The sequence below is a fragment of the Taurulus bubalis genome, assembly GCF_910589615.1.
Source record: "Taurulus bubalis genome assembly, chromosome: 2".
In the NCBI taxonomy this organism is placed as follows: Eukaryota; Metazoa; Chordata; class Actinopteri; order Perciformes; family Cottidae; genus Taurulus; species Taurulus bubalis.
In genome coordinates this window covers 32,287,288-32,306,841 of record NC_136590.1, presented here as the reverse complement: position 1 = coordinate 32,306,841, position 19,554 = coordinate 32,287,288, and the positions used below count along the sequence as shown (strand labels likewise).

Here is a 19,554-nt window from a genome sequence, read left to right as displayed (position 1 = left end):
TTACAGGTATGACCTGTTTCACGCTGGCGGTGTTAAACGCAGCCAGCAGGGGGCCCTCGTGTTCAGAGCAGAGGGGAAGAGGTGCTGCTCGATGACCCGGATGTTGACTAGTGCCGCCTGGACGCCGATGGACACGCTGCTGCAGGAATGGACGCCTTCGAGTTGTTTCGGAAACTCGGAGCTGGAGCTAAATTTGACCTGAAGAGGTTTGGTCAAGACGCCGCTCGGTTTAAGGTAAACTGAACACGTGAGGCTAATGATATGCTGGATGAAAAATAGCGATCCATAACGGCACGTGCCACGCTTGTTTTTCGGATGTAACTTTTATATTGTTCAGAGGCTGTGTTTAGTTAAATGAACCGTTTCATTAGATGACTGGTGGGACAATGTATCACACTAGTGTATTCTACACGGATAGTGACTGTACTTGTTTTATTTTACAGGTCGCCAAAACTCACGTCGGAGAAGCGTCCGCGAATGCTTTATCTGCGATCGATTACTTTGGCACAGGACTAACCAGTAGAGCCCATAGCAGTCCTGTAGGACTGGATGGTGGTGGAGATTATGATGAGGAAAATGAAGTGGGAAGTGAAAGTGGAGATTCTGGTGCAGGAGGCAAAAGGAAGCAAAGGGATGATGAGAAAGACTTGAGCAAAGAAAAGAAAAGGACGAAAAGCGACCAGGTGGAAGGTAAAGGATGTGACACTAGCAACGGATTAACAGCTGACTGTGGTTATTTCCAGGTGTTTTTAAATGTACAGATGTTTTTATATGCATTTGTGACGTACACAAAAACAGTTCAGGAGCGTAACGAAGAAAAATAATTGGTTGACAAATCAATAATGGAACTGATAATTAGTTGCAGCCTTACCTTGATGTACTATATTAAACCACTGCAAGACATTCAAGATAACTACTGTGAATTTGTGTTTGTTTTCTGATGAATGTATATATGTAATGTGAACAGATTTTCTGTCAACTCACAGACATGTATTTTGCTTGTTTATACAGAGGTAGCTGCTGGCGGACCACTGAAAGACACGGCGGTAAGCGGCATCACATGGACCTCCTCATTAGACCGAAAGATCGAAAACCTGCCGAGCGATGGGAAGGAGAAATCCTCGCTGAAGAGGATGAAGCATCTTCATCAGGAAAAGGTCCTTACAGCACAAGAAAAGGATAAAGAGATTTCATGTGATTCTAAAAAAAATTATTCTGATTTAGTAATCCTGTGTCATGTACCTTTTTTTTTATATATATATATATATATATATTTTGATTTCAGGTCAATCGCATTCGCTCTCAACACCGTATAAACGTGCACGGCTGCGACGTACCGGATCCTGTGAGTACGTTTGAGGACCTCCAGTCCGAGTATCGGCTCAACCCACGTGTCCTCCAGAACCTCAAAGACGCGGGGCTGAGCTCCCCGACGGCAGTACAGATGCAGGCAATACCGCTCATGATGCATGTGAGTGCAGATACACACGCACGCAGTCAGTGGTTGCTAAGAAACGTACATGCGGTGGTTATGTGAGGATTTATGTGTGTCTGGTTTCTCAGGGTCGGGAGCTCCTGGCTTGCGCTCCCACAGGATCGGGAAAGACTTTGGCGTTCTGTCTCCCTCTGCTCGCCCAACTGCAGCAGCCGGCCAACCTGGGCTTCAGAGCTGTGGTCATCTCCCCGACCAGAGAGCTGGCCAACCAGGTACAGTAACTCTTTGTTTTAATTTCCATTATCAAGCTGTCCTGTCCAGTTTTTAAATTCATGATATACAGGATGTGTTTAAATATCAAGGATATAGATGTGAAGACACAAGCTTCCAGGTTTTAATCCCGATTGAATACAGTAGGAGTTTCACAGACACTTTTTTTGAATGATCACACACATTTGCATGCATTTTCAGTCGGCCTTGTTGTGTTGTGTTTAGACCTACAGAGAGCTGCTCCGCCTGTCAGAGGGAGTAGGATTTAGAGTTCACATCATAGACAAAGCCTCTCTGGCAGCCAAGAAGTATGGACCACAGTCAAACAAAAAATACGGTAAGAAATGGAAAATGTTTTCACAGCAGAATTCAAATCTGAAACTGAAATGAATTTCCTTTCCCTCACTATTTACCGCTTACATTTTTGTGCAGATATACTCGTCAGTACTCCAAACAGACTGGTCTTCCTTCTCAAGCAGGATCCTCCAGCTCTCGACTTGAGCAGGTAACATTGAATTGTCTGCACTGTGCAATTGTTTTCTTTCTTTAAGGTGCCCAGTGAATGTTTCTTGTAAACCATAAAAATGCATTTGCTTACTATTAAAACATTTATGAAGCGAAATAAATTATAAATCGTTTACATCATTGTATACCAGCTTGCCGTCTTCTCACAGATATATACGTATATCTCACGTTATATATCCAATCATCATCAGTGATGGGGAAAGAGTGTAAAAGCATCAACTGTCAACAATGAATTAATCTCTGTGCAACTGAAATCAAGCTTTTATCATCTGTATATGAATATATTGTGGTTAACTATCCCTCAGTTTTTTAGGAACACATTCAAGCAGGGGACGTTTGTCTCGTATCATATCCTTCTCTTATCTCTGTCTCCACTGTAGTCTGTCAAATAAAGTAATTTAAACATGTCACACAAAGAAATATCCCCAGGTGGGGGAAATGGGAGATTGATGGTTGTCTTTTGTTGGCGATCAGTGTGGAGTGGCTGGTGGTCGATGAGTCCGATAAGCTGTTCGAGGGCGGTAAAACCGGCTTCAGGGAGCAGCTCGCTGCAGTTTTTCTGGCCTGCTCTGGATCAAAGGTGCGCAGGGCTTTCTTCAGCGCCACCTGCACGCCAGATGTGGAGCAGTGGTGCCGCCTGAACCTCGACAATCTGGTGTCTGTCAACATTGGACACAGGTGATAATCTACATATAGAACTCCTTCATTTGATGGATCTATAGAATCTCTTTCTCACGTAATATAATTTACTTTATCTTCTCAGAAATACGGCCGTTGATTCGGTGGAACAGAAGCTGCTCTTTGTCGGGACGGAGAATGGCAAAATGGTGGCCATTAGGGACATCATCAAAAAGGTAAGAACACTTAAACGGTTACTTTTCAAGCTTGTAAAAAAAGAAAAATGTATTGTTTTATTTCTATTTCCCGTGCTCTATTTCTATACAAACTGAAACTGTCTTCCTTGCTATTTTTTAGGGCTTCCTGCCTCCCATGCTGGTGTTTGTGCAGTCGATAGACCGAGCACGGGAGCTTTTCCATGAGTTGGTGTACGAGGGCATCAATGTCGAGGTGATCCACGCAGACCGCACACAGCAGCAGGTACGCACGGCCGCTTAAAATGCTGTATTATGGGTCCTCTCCGTGTCACTGAAGTGCAGCTCTATTTACCCTCCTCTGCGTCTGTGTTTCAGAGGGACAACGTAGTGAACAGTTTCAGGTCTGGTAAAATTTGGGCGTTGATCTGCACGGCTCTGATGGCCAGAGGAATCGACTTCAAAGGAGTCAATCTCGTGCTGAACTACGACTTCCCCACCAGCGCTGTGGAGTACATCCACCGAATTGGTTAGCGTTTATGTATAATCAATCATTTTCCAATAAGATCCGCCGATATTGAGCTGAAACCATTAACAGATTAGTTGGTGGACAAATACATAAATTAGTGATTATCTTGATAACGATAAATCATTATTTGTGTATAAAGACCACATGTTTAGTGATCACAGCTTCTCAAACCCAAATATTTGCTTGTTTAGTTCATTTGATATAACTGTGGATTGAATACCTTTTGGGTTTTGACAAAGTTTGGCTCAATCTGGCAATTTGTGTTGTGTGTGTGTATATATATCATTATGTTTGACATTTTATTCGCTAAATCATTAAATAATAGCAACATCCGTAAAGCGTTAGTTGCAGCTCTAATCCTGTGTTGTCTCAATTTGCTGCTCCTTAGGTCGAACTGGTAGAGCTGGACATCAGGGGAAGGCCATCACCTTCTTCACAGAAAATGACAAGCCACTGCTGCGCAGGTACACAAAAAGTGCAAACTTTACAGATATACGCATACAGCTTGTTTTTGTATGTTTGACGCTAGAAATTAGTTTCTATCAAAGTCAGAATATGGTCATAACACAAAATACTTCAGGTGAGGCAGACAGGTCATCGGGTTTGGTAGTAATTAGGACCAGCCACCACAACTCCCAGGTAAACTATTGGTCGGCGGTTCTAGCTTCCTCACGATGTTTGTCAAGTAGCTAAAAGTAAATCCAACCCCAGCAGGGTACAGGTGCAGGACATAAACAGCATGCAAAGTAAACAGTAATATTACAAGCTCCCAAAATGTGAAGTTTTTTGCAATTTACACATTTCTCTGAATATATTTCTCTTTGCATCTCTTTTTCACAGCATCGCTAATGTCATCAAACAAGCCGGCTGTCCTGTACCCGACTACATGATTGGCTTCAAGAAAATACACAGGTAAAGGAGATGGATGACGATACTGAAGTTCCACAATAACCTATACATTTAAAGACGTTTTCACTCTTTTATTTCATGGTAAATTGATCAGTTTTGTTAATATGGTCCGTTCCATCTGTATTTGTCCATGTTTAGTAAAGTGAAGCGGAGACTTGAGAATAAACCCCCCACAAGAAGCACCATTTGCTCAACGCCTCGCATCTTAATGAAGAAAAAAGGCAAAGCCCCAAATAAAGGACAGAAGGGCGAGAAGCAGGCAGTGGGTGGAGAGCAGAAAGAGGAAAATATATCTCAAACAGCATTGCTGCAGCAGAAAGGAGAAAAGACAAAAGGACAGGCGACGAAGAGAAGAAATAAAACACGGAAGGAAGGGGGAAGAGAAAAGCACAAGCAGACCACATCAAATGCCTCTGGAGCTAAGTTAAAGAAGTAAGTAAGGAGGGTGTGTGTAATTTTCAAAAACTCTTGTATTTAAATTAAAAATGTAAATATTATTGTCCTAATTAAAAAGTCTTAAACCAGAACAAAATGTTGCTAATATACATACATTATTATACATTGTCTAACTAGATTGTATTTATAGCACAACAGCTAACTTTTTATCTGACATTGTGCTTTGCTGACGTGACATAACCTAATTTATTTTCAACTCTGTCTACCAGGAGAAAGGGCAAGAAAAATAATCCATAAGAGGACCAGCGAAGAGTGGCACAAGACTGATACAAAGAACGACGTGGATTCTTTTGATTTAGAGCTAATTTTCACATTTTTGCTTTGTATTATCGGAGTATAAAATAAAAAAGTTTATATATGCTTTGTTTCATTACGTTTCATTGGCTCACCTGCAACTTGTGACAGACTAAAGATTGTAATAAGCATTCTTCAATAGATATTAAGGCTTTAATGAGTGATTACATGTAACTAACAAGCTAGACTCGTGAACACTGAAGAATATGTAAATCAAACTGTAATTGTAATTGAAAGCAGTTGTGAGAGAGATGGGGGGGGACAACAGTTACATCATTTTACCTTCCACACCACGAGACCTGATTTAGAATGGCCTAATATTCACTGTATTGAAAGGGTAAATTCTACTTTATATGTTATGGAAATGCCTGTAATGATAAGAGCAAAAAAATAATACAGTTAACTTTTTTCTTATTTCAAAATGGTATTTTACATTTAATGTTATTCATTATTGCCATATAATCCTGTTTAAATTTCTTGATGGGTCACTGTTTTAGTAGGGTAAAAAAAAAAAATAACCAGAACAATACACTGTATATGCTGTACTATAGTGTCATATCTAACAAATAGCAAATATAGGTTAACAAGTCTTAATTGACTGACATTTCCCTTTACATGGATCGTGGTTATCTGGATCGTGGTCCATGCCTATTACTCATATGAATAATTTCGGTCATATTCGTTGAATATGCTGTAACTATGTTACGTTGTTCATTCTGTACACATGATATCTATGGCTTCTGCCCATCTGGGGAGAGGGATCACAATTGTGATTTTGGGCTACGCAAAATATACTGAATTGAATTGAAAATATAACCAAATGTGGTGTTATATTCAAATATCTCTTGGAATAACTGTTCAAAGCCCCCCCCCCCCCCCCCCCTCCAAAATACATCTAAAAACTTATTTGTTCAATGAAAATATATTTTTCATCTTGTTGTCCTACCCACCACCAAAAAAAAAAGATTATAACTTCAGATATGATTGATATACAGATATATCTTCAATGCTTACTGATACTCTGATATGGCCCCCTCTGCCGGGGGTGGATGGATTCAGTTCAATTTTCTTAACTATCGCGATGCATCAGATGCGAGATCTCGCCCATGCATTATACTGCAAGAAACCCCGTTCAGCCTTCCTTTCTGAAACATGGCACCGAAGGTGAAGAAGGAAGGTTTGTCAATCTTATGATTTTGATTGAATTATTTGTACAATTCACACTAATATCCAATCTAAAACACGTTAGATGTCCCCGAAATACAAGGCTGTATATACGGTGATGTATATAATCCCGGGATATTGCTCGCAACAGTCTAAATAGGTAGATAACACAGACCGTCTCTCCGGCATGTATCCTAGAACGTGATGCTAAGCTAATGTTAGCTTTGACGGCGCTCACAAACGCTGTTTATTTAGAGCCGATATTATGTCCTGATTTCTTTCTTCAGTCTGTTACGTGCAAAGCTGTCGAGTTATATGTACCGTATCTTAGTAGTAGCCGTAGTTATCATGTAAATACGTTTGGGTCTTAGCTATTTTTGTAACGTTAGCATATGCTGCGCCTCAGCGGCGTTAAAAACGTAACCTACACGTGATTGTTAACGTTGGTAGCTAAAGTTGGTAGCTAAAGTTGCTGTTGAAGTATAAGCCAGAGACAATGTCTCTAACGTTGGCCATTTCGTTAGTGTTATATTATAGAGGTTCTGTAACATAAAACCATGTGTCCGTGTAAATTATAATAGTGGTTGATTCTCACTGATTTTGTCCTGTTAAGTCAGCTTCATTGATTACACTACTCATCCATTTCCGTCATATGTAGCTTCATACAGAATAATGTTATTATTTCTCAGCTAAAGGCAGCGTTACCTGATGCCATCCTCTTAACGGGAGTAGTACACTTTGCTCAGATCTAAATGTAATCGAATGACTCATTGTAATGGATTAAACTCCAGTACAACATGGCACATTGAAATGGATTTCATCTGTAGCTTCCTACAGATAATAAACCTCCCTAAAGTGGTTTACCAGTTTACTGACTGGCAAAGTCTAATAAATTGTATTTCTCTATTTAAGCCGTCCCGGCCAAGACCGAGGCCAAGTCAAAGGCTCTGAAGGCCAAGAAAGCTGTGCTCAAGGGCGTACACAGCCAGAGGAAGAAGAAGATCAGGACTTCTCCCACCTTCCGTCGCCCTAAAACCCTTCGTCTGCGCAGGCAGCCCAAGTATCCCCGCAAGAGTGCTCCTCGCAGGAACAAGTGAGTTACACTGACTTCATGCTGCTGAAAAATGCAGGGATTAAACCTGGTGCACACTGAGGACCAGAAAAGTGTAATTGCTTTGGTGCTTGTTGGCCTAATGTATATGTTTTTTCCTTGCAGGTTGGATCATTATGCCATCATTAAGTTCCCCTTGACGACAGAGTCCGCAATGAAGAAGATTGAGGACAACAACACACTTGTATTCATTGTGGATGTCAAGGCAAATAAACACCAGATTAAACACGCGGTCAAGAAGCTGTACGACATCGACGTCGCCAAAGTCAACACACTCATCAGGTAGAGATCTTCACCCAGATTGTCCTGAGTGCCGGTTTCATGATGTCTGATTGTACAGAATATTAAATAGCAGTATACTATCATGTACACTATTGTGCACTGCTATTTAATATTCTGTTCATAATCGGTGGTACATTGATTTGCTCACTGTACAGATTTTGTTTTGTTGGACTCGAGAGTGAGTGTTCTCAGTGGGTAATAGCAGGAATTGATATACCTTTCCAGACATGTGGTGTTTTAAATATAATCATTTAAGATCTGAATTTTAGTTTAAAATGTGAACAACATAGGTCTTGTTGCCCATTGTAAATATAAACTTGATGGCATAGATTTTGACTTCCCACTTTCCTTTAATTGTTAAGGCCTGATGGTGAGAAGAAGGCGTACGTTCGTCTCGCACCAGATTACGATGCGTTGGATGTTGCAAACAAGGTGAGTTCTTAAATCAACAACTGGTTAAAAAGGGGTGTTCTGAGTTTGAAAAGCTACTTAGTCAATTAATGGCTGAATTTGCTTTCTGAATCCTGTGCAAGTGATGCTAATTTTTTACGTCTGAATGTTCATGATGCATTCAAAGGAACCACTGATGCCAGAGACTGCAGAGACTGATGTATTCACTGTTGATGAACCTAATAGTAATTCATGTCCACTTTTTTCCACAGATTGGCATCATCTAAACTTTGTCTGACGAGACTGGTGGAAGAATAAATATTTGTATAAACTACAACTGATTCAGTGTCGCAGTGTGTTTGTGTTGTCTTCACACATGGATAAATACTGTCAGTGCTTACATACTTTTACCACCATTGCAACTGAGCGAGATTGTGATGTGAGATTTATCAGCAGTGTGAAATCCATTTGATGGTGTCTGTAAACCATCTTCACCTAACAATGCTTATTGTTTTATTAAGCACTTGTATTCAGACCTTTAGCTGTAGCCACAATCCTTTTCAATGAATTGGACTTTTACATAAAACTAACTGGTGCAATCTTGTTCTATGATGTATTTTTACTGTCAATGTAACGTAAGTCCTTTATCATTAACAAACTTACTATAATCAAATTAGGACAAAGTAGACTAAGCATGCTTAAAATGGCAGCATATATGGAGCACATGGTGGTACCAAGTTTATTCATTCTTCCTACATTCACAGTATAGATGGCAAGTTTAGACCACTTAACTGCAATATTGCTGTATCATATGCCATAAAAGTCTGTACCATGTCAAAAATGCCATAGTATGGTTGACCAGTATAACATAATTTCAAAGCAGTTGCATAGCTTGTTATAAATGTTCATATTACAGTATGACATGTATGCAAAGATGTAATATAGTATGCCATAAGTGTAATTAAAAGTCATGTGGGGTTAGGTGTGACTTCAACGACAGATCCAGTGTCAGTTGTATCAGAACTGAAGTATTTCTAGACTTGAGCAATATAGGATTTTTTTGGGATTATAATTCAGTTCATCCAATCCCGTGCTAAGTATTTTTTTGGAGGTACCTCCCCTTTATTCCCAATGACAGGTCATAAACTAGGCTTACTGAGACTGAAGAAAGGCAACATGAACCCAGCGGGCCAGCAGATGGAGACTCCACATTAAGGCAGGCATCCAGAAGAGTGGGAAGAATTGTACGAAGTACAAATACTAATGGGTACATTTGACTTACTTGACAAGCGTGCTCAGAGTGGTTTAAATGGAGCACATATTGGTACCAAGTTTATTAATTGTTCAAATGTTGACTGACTAAGCGTAGAACACTGAAAACTGGATGTTGCCAGTTTCTGGTATGAGAGCTCTGGAAAAATGTAGGACTAGTTTTACCAGAAGTTACGGAGAAAATGGATGAGCACATGTTAACTTACTAAAGGAAACGGAATATATCTATACAATAGTTATAAACAAAAGCCACTAATTTGATCATTGGGTGACTTTCATACAGAAAATGAGATTATGCCGTACAATTATATATAATATAAATTGGCAAAGTTCATAACATTTCGTTTAGACAATCCTGATTCAGTCAGGGCTGGTTCTACCAGTCAGTGAATATTATTGTTACTGTTATTCGCACTTAGATTTTCTCCATACCATATTGATAACTGCAGAACATGAATCAACACCTCAGGTCACCTCAGTCAGAAATCACAATTTACAGTAGCCCTGCCTGTATTTGACACAATTTTTTAATATGATCATCTTATGTACATCAAACTGATATTTAAAGCTGGGCTGCCGTAAAAGACTTTCAAAAGGAATCATGTTTTTATAATTCAATCTTGTGTCATTTAAAAGATTTTTTTTTTGAAAATAAGTATAATGTATGCATGTTGTTTTTCATACATTTTCCATATTGTGATATTTACTGAAAACATGAACAAAATACCCATTAACTGTATGATACTGTTTTTTAAAAACATTACCCAGATGCAACAATAAAACGTTATATAATGATGAAATAATGGTTTACTAAACTGAGAGACTTGTACTGAACATTCCAATCAACTGCATTCTTACATCTAAAATAAGCCAATGAAATGTATTTATAGAGCGTGAAACCAGAACAGAAGTTGTCTCTTTCTCGCCCGGTTGGGATGAAAGTGAGACAGAGATGGATGTGAAGCGAGGGAAGACAAAGGCCAAGGCGTATTTAAGGAGGCAGACCTTTAGGGTAAACCAGCTATTCTCCTCGAAGTGACAAGCCTCCTTTGAGTTTTGCTCAGCTTTTTTTTTTAAAAAGTGATAATTGTTTAACTGTTAGTATTGATTAGTCAAAAATGATCATTGTAATTTAAGGGTTAAATGGTTAATTATGAATATCCCCAAGAAAGAGATGGAGAAACAGAAAAGAGAACTAATAATAGTACCAGTGAATATAATGGAATGACAATAACAATAGCAGTAATAACAGACATATGACTACTACTACCAACACTAATCATAATGTAAATTATGCCATTAATATATAATTTTTATGTCACGACTATGTTACGTCGGTCAGCTGTATATAAACCTCTATCATATTGCTCACATAGAATCACATGGTTGGGAGACTGAGGGAATACGGCCTGCAGGAGCCTGGTTACGAGAGGAAGGTTCGGACTGTGCCTTTCACCAGGCCTCTGCAGATCGGGCACTTTCGCAGTGATGGCGCACACTCTTTGCACACCACCAGATGTCCACATGGGATGAAGACAATGTTGACTTCTTTATCCATGCACACCTTGCAGGTACGCTCCTCCTGCAGGCGCCGCAGCTGCTCCTCCATGGGGAGGTCTGCAAAGAAAAAGATTAATTTTTCCTTAAAATGTTAGTACATTCCTCCTTGTCTTGTTCATTCTTTAGATGTCGTCAAGTGACCCACAGCAATCAATACAGATCATATCACTGTCAATCTCTATATTAAAAGTTAAAATTGCTCCACACAGTATTATTGGCTGCCGTTCACATAGAAAACACTGCATTACACACTCCATCATTGGCTGCAAGCAGGAGTTTCTGGAGCAGGTGGTGGAGAGGAGGACGCTGAAGAAACCTGGACCACCCTCTCTACCACCTACTGCAGCGGAGCACTTTCTCCAAGAGATTCCTCACGCTCCGCTGCAACAAGGACCGCTACAGGAAAACATTAATGCCTACGGCAATACGACTTTACAACAAGTCACCGCTTGCCAGATCTTCTGTGGATTAACCACTGTACATGTTTATCTACACTTCACACTTAACATATTATATTACATACATTATTTGCATTTTTGCACTCTCCTATTGTTTGTTGTTGTTGTTATTTTTATTTACACCTCACACACTTAATATGCACATACATACATACATACATACATACATACATACATACATACATACTTGCACTCTTGCACTTCTGCTGTTTAAGTTAATTTAATTCCTAAATAAATACTTTGTTCTTCTTTCTTTCATCCAGCTAATTTATTTTATTGTTATTTTTTATCTTTATTAGTATTATTATTGTATATATCTTATATATCTTTCATCCCAGTTGTTTTTATATCTTTTCTTATTTTCTGTGTAAATGGCTGCTACTCGACACGAAATTTCCCCTTGGGGATTAATAAAGTATATATTCATTCATTGATGTAACATTTAAGCATTTTGCATCATGGAGTTAATATTAAATCAGCAACTAAAATAGAAAATGTTTCACAGTTAACAATTAAGCAAAAAACATTCAAATTGTCAAGATTGTAAATTCTGCTGCCGGATGCTCAGGTGTGTCCTAATACCTGAAAGATCTTGGCTTGGTGATGCAGCTTCGTTTGATTGGGCTGAAAATGTGAAAGACAACACGTTGTTAGCTCAAACTTTGGTTAATGCTCAATCAGTGTTTCCCATTTAGTCTGTTTGGTCTCTGTGCGACAACCCACCCAAACCGTATTGAAAACACTGACTCCGTCTTGTTTACCATGCTTTGTGAGACTTTTTTGCCGTGTCATGACTATTCAAAGTTACACAACAAATGTGTTTATGATTAAATGATTTACTAGAGCACAGTGTATACATACTCAGTTGCAAGTAAATGTCCTGCATTCAAATGTTACTCAAGTAAAAGTGTATCAAAATTACCAAAAGTGTAATCATTATGCAGATGAGTCATTTCAAGTAATATATTTGTGGTCATTGGATTATAATTATTGAGGGATTAATGTGTTCATCGCTTTAATGTTACAGCTGGTAAAAATGGATCTTATTTTAAGTACTTGATATACTTAATGATTAGGCTATATACTACCTAATAATACACTACAGTTTATTAGTTGATTTATATTTTGTATGAAAAAAATCAAAATCTACAATATAACTTTGTAGTGACATGAAAAGTATAATATTTACTTCTGAGATAGTGGACTAGAAGTATAAAGTTAGAGGAAATTGAAATACTAGAGTAAAGTACAAGTAACAAAACATTCTATTCAAGTAGAGTAGCTACCGGTAAATGTACTTAGTTACATTCCACCACAGCTAGAACTAGAGCACAAAATCAGTTACAAGAGCACAGTGTATCAAACCTTAATTTTGCTCTCAAAGTGCACCAGATTGATGCATTTAACTTTAAAATGTACGAAACCTTATTCTGGGGGAGCATGCCCCGTGAGTACAGACATAAAAGTGTGGGGGGAAAGACATACCCATGAGATCTCGGAGCAGGTGGACGTCGTTTTTCTGGATCCAGTTGCGAAAGACCTCGGCTGCAGCGTTTCCCTTGGTGAGAACGAGCTCTATGAGCCTGGCGGTTTGCTGCTGGGCCGACGTCTGGGCCTTCAGACCGCTGTACTCCTCGATAGCTGCAGGTCAACAGGGAAGAGTTACTCACTATGCAGACGTTACTGAACTGTAGACGCTACAGCTGCAATTATTCTATAAAGAATAGGATTTTCCTCAATAACTGCTTGTCAGTCATGATTATTGCAGCTTATTCACTTTATTTCCGCACTTGAAATTTTCAGTTATGATCACAAAAAATGAAATCTCATAGCTGTGAAAAAACTAAATAATGCACTCCAAAGTAGCTAATTAACTGTCCTTTCTACTAGTGGAGTTACAAAACATTTAAAAGATGTGGTAACACGTATTTGAATATCAGATTAAAATACAGGAAGAGAGAGAAACTCACATAACACATTTTGCTCTCTTAGATGCTCCATCACTGGCTCCACACTCTTCAGACGCTGGATCAAGGCTGCCTGGTGTCTCTTCACAAAGGTGAAACCATCTGAAACAAACAAAAATAAGTAATTCATTCAAAAGTTCTCTGGCCTGAGAGCAACTGTTAGAACAACTAACATTGGAATTCATGGTTGGTCATTTTCATGGACAATACATTGCAGAGACGTCCATATTTTCACCGTCAGCTGTACCTGATGCCATCGCCTCTGCCAGCATCTCTCGCTCCTCCTCCCGTTTCTGGTCCTCGGCACTCAGCAGGTCTAAAACCAGTTCCTGGACTGTCCTGTAGTTTTCTCCACTGGTCAGGATCTTGCTTTGGACTGTTTGCTTGACGAGACTCCGCTCAAAGCCCATCTCTAAAGCGGACTTAATTACAGGGGTGTTCATCATGACAGCGTCCTCGGATCGCTCCTCTCCTGGACCGAGGTGAACCACTAAGAGGAGGAGGGTGTAAACACGTGAGGCTGCCGGATAAGACTTCCCAACCTTTCACCCCATTAGGGAGATTCACTTTAATTTCTCTGGATGTTAAATTGTTTCAAACTCACCAGGTGGATCCACAAACTCTCTGGAGGTGCTGTCTCCATTTGTTAAAAGCTTTTTGGGGAGAAAACAGAAAAATAAGCTTATTTTTGTATTACTTGTCCCTTGCCAAATGCATGAACAAATAACAGATTATTATTATTATTATTATTATTATTACTACTATTATTATGCTGCTCTCTACTGACCTGCTCAAACAGCCGAGGGAAGCGAGCCTGAATCTGGTGAACAAACTCTTGTCCTTTCTCCTGGAGCAAATATTCACAACTGCAATTAACCAGAATACAAACATTACATACAAAACATGTAAAAAGACAATCAGAATATGTGTATTTTACGATCGTACAAATTGCTCAGGACAACACAAAGTTAACTCTTTAACACAGAGTTAAACACAAAAACATTAAACAGCAGTATTTACCGAGGGAACCATTTAGCATGTTCCACCCATGGATCGTCTCCCGACTCCCAGCATCGTAAGCCTCCATCGCAGCAGAAACACTTGACATCATCGTTACGGCCTTGTGGGCAAACAAAGAGCTTTCAGTGTGACTCATGGATTTTAGGGGGATTCGTAGAAAGAGTCAAACATGGTTACTCTTATGAAGATGCCTGTTTGAAACTGATCTGAATACAGGTTTGCTTTTCATCTTTTATTTCCTCTTTTGCTTGAAACATTTAGTGATAAACTGATTAAATGGGAATCCTATATTTAGTATTTAGGAACATGTTCATAACAAGTTCTCCCTAGAAGAATTTCATTCAGGACTTTCCAGTTCAAGGGGAAAAAACAACAACATACAAATACTAATTCTGATAAATATCTGTCGGCAGTGGACAACCCCAGACAGGGGGGACTTTGTTGTAAGGAAGGGGAAAGAAATTATTTCATTCCAACCTTTCATCTGCAAGTTTTCAGTTAATTCTGTGTAGGACATTTTAAATGGCAGCTTTAAGAATTTATTTTATTTTAGGATCATTTTTGTCATAGCATAGCTTATGTCTTGGCTGAAAATAAAACTATAGCTTTCATTTAGAGTTTTGTCCACCTAATGAATACAAGTCCATTAGTGTGATTCACCCTCCTGCTAGCTGAACCATGTTTCTCCTCATCAGGTGACGGTCTGATAAAGATAAACCATGATGATCTCGTCTCTTTGATATTGTCCGTACCTACATAGTAGAAGCCAGCTTTAGCCAGCTGGTCAGGCCTGACAGGGATACGAGAAGGCCAGTTGACAAAAGTGAGCAGCCTCTCTTCGCTCTGCTGCATGGCAGGGTTAGACACATTACTGAGGGCTGGGGCTCCTGAAGACAGTTGAGAAGTAACTCCTCCAGACGCAGCTCCCGCCAGCGACACGTTTTCAGCTCTCTCCCCACGCACAAATCGGCAGTTTGGATAATGCCTCTGGTGCTCAGACACGGCTTTGTCCCCTGGCTCCCAGTTACTCAACTGCAAACACAGACAACAACTTGTGTCAACATTTTTATAATACGCCCTCATTGTGTATTCCTATCAAGACCTGTTAACAAGATGCTTGAGGAATTTCTAACCAAAAAAGTAAATGCATAAGTAATAGGTTAACTAACACAACATACATGAGCAGGACTACAAAAACAATCAAATGTAAAGATTGAAAGGAAGACAATTCAATCTAAAATGTGTTTTTAATGTGACTGAGAAGAGGGCTCCGAGTTGGCCAGCTTGGTCTCTCAAAATCCTCTGAATCCGGTAAGAGCACAACCCAAGTTACAGCCCAGAAATGTAATAAAATGATAACTCTTCAGCTATTTGCTGCCACAGATCAGCTGGGTTCATGCTCCTTTGATCATACATACCTGGCCACCACAGCTGAAGCAGGCCACTCGGTCGCCCTGGCCCAGGTAGTAGAAGCCTGCCTTGGCGAGCTCAGCTGGAGTTATGATGGAGAGCGTCCAGGGTTGGAAAGTGTCCAGACGGTCCTGCTCTCTGCGCATGCTGGGGTTGTGGCATGTTGGTCTCTGGTGGGACATGTCCTCTACACCACGAGAGCTGAGTGGGCTCGAGGGTAGTGGAGCAGAGAAGCCCATATTTAGGTACCCAACTGGCTCCTCACCTTGGCTTGCTGTTGGGTTAGGAGCTGCTGGGCCTGGACCAGAAAGCTTGAAGAAAAAGATGCAAAAAATTACAATTTTACTCACGTAGCGTAATGCTACTGGGAAAGGCAAGAAAACATTTTATACCAATATTCTGAGTATACTTATTGCTCTCTGATATGTTAAAAATACATTCCTCGAAAAAAAAACTATTCCAAAACATAGGGGCAACATTCTTCAATAAAGCCTATCTTTTATTTGAAGAAACTTCCAGAGATCTTACTGGTATGGCTGGGGCGATGCGGAGTGGGGAGAAGGCGGAGTGAGAGGAAGAGAGCAGATTGGCTGTAGATGGGAGGCTCTGGATGAAGGAGCAGGAAGAGGAGAGCTGTCTGTGTTTCTCTGTTGGACAGTCTCCAGCCTGCCAGCCCTCTGCCGTCACGTTACACCTGAAACACTGCACCCGGTCGCCCACGCCGGTGTAGAACCAACCTGCCCTCGCCAGACTACGCTCTGTGACTGCCGAAGCAGGGAATCGAGCAAAGGTTGAAATGCGGAAGAGCTCTGGGGATGAAAAACACAACATATTGACACATTTCCTTAAGCACATACCAGAAGGTTGAATACCAAAATAATCTTTCTTGAATATAAATAAATATATGATAAAGGGAAAGAATAAAATAAACTAGTACCTGAGGAGTTATCATATTGCAGGTCAGGAGGAGGCCCGTTGCGACACAAACCCATCAAAAATGGGTTGTTTTTTAGTTGAACAAGAGTTTCCATTTTTTTTTTAAGTTTAAGAAATATAAGGGCAAAAGAGATGTCCTTTAAAAGGGAGAGGGGTTTGAGAAAACCCAAGGTCACACTTTCTCACACCAACAAACTCACTCATACGGCAACAGAAAGTAGTTAAACAGACATGGGGGAAGAGTGGGAGGAGGTCCTGAACTCAAAATACAGAAACAGAGAAGAGATGGTGAAAAACAAATTAAAAACTTGACCAAGTGCAAAACCTACCATAGAAGAAACAAAACTACCCGTCCAGCAACCGTCATCATCACACAGTATTGGATACACACTGCATGACGTGCCCATGAATATATTTGTCGTTAAACATCCCATTCCCTACATATAGCCTGAAGCTATACTTTACACCTGGATCCATTTGACCTGTACCTAATAGAGAGTACTACCTCTGATCATTTAACTGCTGAAACTTCCATATTTCTTCTTCAGTTAGTCTCAGTGGTTGTACGTCCAACAGTACGTGCACTAGTGCAGTAAAAAAAAGGATGGGCTATTTTAAAAAGCGTAATTAAAATGCATCCTCAAATAAATTATCAGAATATTACACTGTGATCATATCACCCAGGATCAGTATACACTGCATTTAGATCAGACAGATTTATAAAATTATGCAACCATTCAAACGTAAACTTGTGGTTTGTGATTATGTGTACAAACATTATAAACAAAATAAATCAAGCACACAAGCGCGCACACACACAGACCAAGGGATATGTGCTCTCAAACCCCTCCCCCCGTCTCGGACATCCCCTTTGTAGGCGTCTAAGCAGCCATAATCGTAGACTAAAAAAACAATAAGAAAAATATAATCCTTCTTTGGTAAGGACAATGGATGTTCCTCTTTAGTTTAATAATAGCAGGACCTGTAGAAATAAATAAAAAAACAAAAGACAGAAAAACGTTGAATTAAGTCCATATCAGAAAATAGTGAAAAACATGCCACACAATTTCCCAGAGCCCACGGTAAAAAGATTGTTTTAGCCGAGCAACTGTTCAAAAACGTGATACTCAAGTAATAATTATGGAAAAACAGGAAAATGGTAACTTCTCACATTTAAGAAGCTAACAAACTGTTTGTTTCCGATAATGCAAACAACAATATAATTTAGTTTGCTTCCCTGTGTTAGGTAAATGGCTATGCATTTCAACCTTCATGCCACCTGTTTTTGATGCAGACTTCCTGTTACAAATGTGTAGTCTCCAAGCCTAAATCGAAATGACCCCGATGGCATAGTCAGGGTTTCCTCAGACTTTTTAAAGCTTTTCCAGAGCCACAGGTGGGTCATCACATTGACTATAGCCAACAACTATTTCTACTGGCTCAGTAACTTTAGTAACGTTATTCCTCTATTGTCAAGTTCATCCCGATAGACAAATCAAGTATTCAGCTAAATCAGCGTTAATTTCGTAACCAATATAAATTATAATTTAACGCAGCTGTTTTTTTTACCCCCCAGCAGGGTATGTTAGGTACTTTCCTACTAACGAGGTTAAATTAGGTTATTCACACGACACTTCCATTTTAGTTAGCACTGGTTATTATTCCCAAGACACTTCCTGGTTTTGTTCTGGCTATTATTCCCAAGACACTTCCTGGTTTAGTTCTGGTTATTATTCCCCAGATACTTCCTGGTTTATCTACCAGTGTTACGATTTAACAAGCGACCCTGTTAACTGCCAACTTTCAGCCGGATGCTTTCGGTCGCTTGTAAAACCGTAACAACGGTTATGTTGTGGTTCGATGCTTTTAGTTAGCTAACATTAACTTAACTATGCTGCTGAATATTTAACAGGAAATTGGATTGATTGAAAACAAATTGTTTTGGCAGTAAAGCATCATTTCAAAGCAAACAATTAGCTATCAGTGGCCGAATGACATTCAATGGCCAACAGAAGCCAGATTGATAACAACAACAGACATTAGCTTGCTAAAGCTAGCCTTTGCGAACACAATGACCGTTGAACGATTAGCTCATTACTCATTAATATGTGCAGCGGAGACATGAAACTGTCTGGTGTGAGTGACACCAACACAAGATATATTACACGAGGCCGCTCAGTAACAAGTACTTTCCAGTCGTATGTCATACTCACTCTTTCGCTATTCAGTCGGTCCGGAAAGTACCAGTCTCGAGGGGAGCTGCTCTAGGACGACGTCACGCCACCACCCCTTTCTACTTCCGGTTAACGGAGAAACGAAAACAGAACAGAAATAATACAATTTCGTTAATTCTGAAGTCTCAGAGCCCGACGGGTTCTGGCAGCGTGCCATGGAGTAAAGCACAAAGAGTCCCTATGTTCAGATGGATTACATCACATAATACATACATCAGAAACAGCATGATAAGTGCCACAGTAATGATTATGTTGTTACAACATCTTATTATTATTCCAAACACGAAGGAAGCTATTTTATGAATGAATAACATGAAATAGCCTACTAAAGAAAAAGACAAAAGAGAGACAAGCATTGGAACTGTTCATTTTGTCACAATTGCTCAGAACCCACCTTAGTTTAGACCTGCCCAACCCATATATTTCGTAAAGATGAGTGTAGATTTATTGAGCAACATCTGTGTAATGATCTTCATATTATAAATAAACATGTATCTTATGTGATCATCAAATCAATGTT

At 39.7% G+C, this 19,554-nt stretch overlaps 3 protein-coding genes across 3 annotated transcripts; 2 read left to right on the top strand and 1 right to left on the bottom strand.

The window, feature by feature from the left end:
• The first annotated feature begins 119 nt into the window (after positions 1-119).
• ddx52 (DEAD (Asp-Glu-Ala-Asp) box polypeptide 52) lies at positions 120-5,281 on the top strand. The gene is made up of 15 exons (XM_079238071.1): positions 120-234; positions 444-690; positions 1,039-1,157; positions 1,286-1,471; positions 1,564-1,707; positions 1,931-2,042; positions 2,138-2,210; positions 2,705-2,908; positions 2,994-3,084; positions 3,206-3,328; positions 3,421-3,571; positions 3,960-4,035; positions 4,412-4,483; positions 4,619-4,912; positions 5,146-5,281. The coding sequence occupies exons 1-15, from the start codon at positions 148-150 to the stop codon at positions 5,171-5,173; spliced, it is 2,007 nt and encodes a 668-aa protein (XP_079094197.1). The 5' UTR covers positions 120-147; the 3' UTR covers positions 5,174-5,281.
• A 1,076-nt stretch (positions 5,282-6,357) lies between these two features.
• rpl23a (ribosomal protein L23a) lies at positions 6,358-8,514 on the top strand. Its single transcript, XM_079237517.1, has 5 exons — positions 6,358-6,407; positions 7,307-7,487; positions 7,611-7,787; positions 8,150-8,219; positions 8,450-8,514. Exons 1-5 carry the CDS (start codon positions 6,383-6,385, stop codon positions 8,462-8,464), a joined length of 468 nt encoding a protein of 155 aa, XP_079093643.1. The 5' UTR covers positions 6,358-6,382; the 3' UTR covers positions 8,465-8,514.
• Positions 8,515-8,643: 129 nt separating this feature from the next.
• Positions 8,644-19,090, bottom strand: birc2 (baculoviral IAP repeat containing 2). Its single transcript, XM_079237516.1, has 13 exons — positions 19,014-19,090; positions 16,802-17,782; positions 16,393-16,673; positions 15,873-16,175; positions 15,207-15,486; positions 14,455-14,554; positions 14,222-14,300; positions 14,039-14,087; positions 13,682-13,924; positions 13,438-13,536; positions 12,953-13,108; positions 12,050-12,091; positions 8,644-11,066 (listed from the first exon to the last, which is right to left on the bottom strand). The coding sequence occupies exons 2-13, from the start codon at positions 16,893-16,895 to the stop codon at positions 10,873-10,875; spliced, it is 1,920 nt and encodes a 639-aa protein (XP_079093642.1). The 5' UTR covers positions 16,896-17,782; positions 19,014-19,090; the 3' UTR covers positions 8,644-10,872.
• Between the last annotated feature and the right edge of the window lie 464 nt (positions 19,091-19,554).

Bases quoted from the DNA above. Each gene is read 5' to 3' on its own strand.
- ddx52 (XM_079238071.1), top strand. From the start codon at position 148: ATGGACGCCTTCGAGTTGTTTCGGAAACTCGGAGCTGGAGCTAAATTT. The intron at 1,708-1,930 runs GTACAGTAACTC...TGTTGTGTTTAG, and splicing joins CCAGAGAGCTGGCCAACCAG to ACCTACAGAGAGCTGCTCCG. The intron at 2,043-2,137 runs GTAAGAAATGGA...ATTTTTGTGCAG, and splicing joins ACAGTCAAACAAAAAATACG to ATATACTCGTCAGTACTCCA.
- rpl23a (XM_079237517.1), top strand. From the start codon at position 6,383: ATGGCACCGAAGGTGAAGAAGGAAG. The intron at 7,488-7,610 runs GTGAGTTACACT...TTTTCCTTGCAG, and splicing joins AGTGCTCCTCGCAGGAACAA to GTTGGATCATTATGCCATCA. The intron at 7,788-8,149 runs GTAGAGATCTTC...TTAATTGTTAAG, and splicing joins AAAGTCAACACACTCATCAG to GCCTGATGGTGAGAAGAAGG.
- birc2 (XM_079237516.1), bottom strand. From the start codon at position 16,895: ATGGAAACTCTTGTTCAACTAAAAAACAACCCATTTTTGATGGGTTTG. The intron at 14,301-14,454 runs GTAAATACTGCT...GGTTAATTGCAG, and splicing joins CATGCTAAATGGTTCCCTCG to TTGTGAATATTTGCTCCAGG. The intron at 11,067-12,049 runs GTATTAGGACAC...TTTTCTTTGCAG, and splicing joins ACCAAGCCAAGATCTTTCAG to ACCTCCCCATGGAGGAGCAG.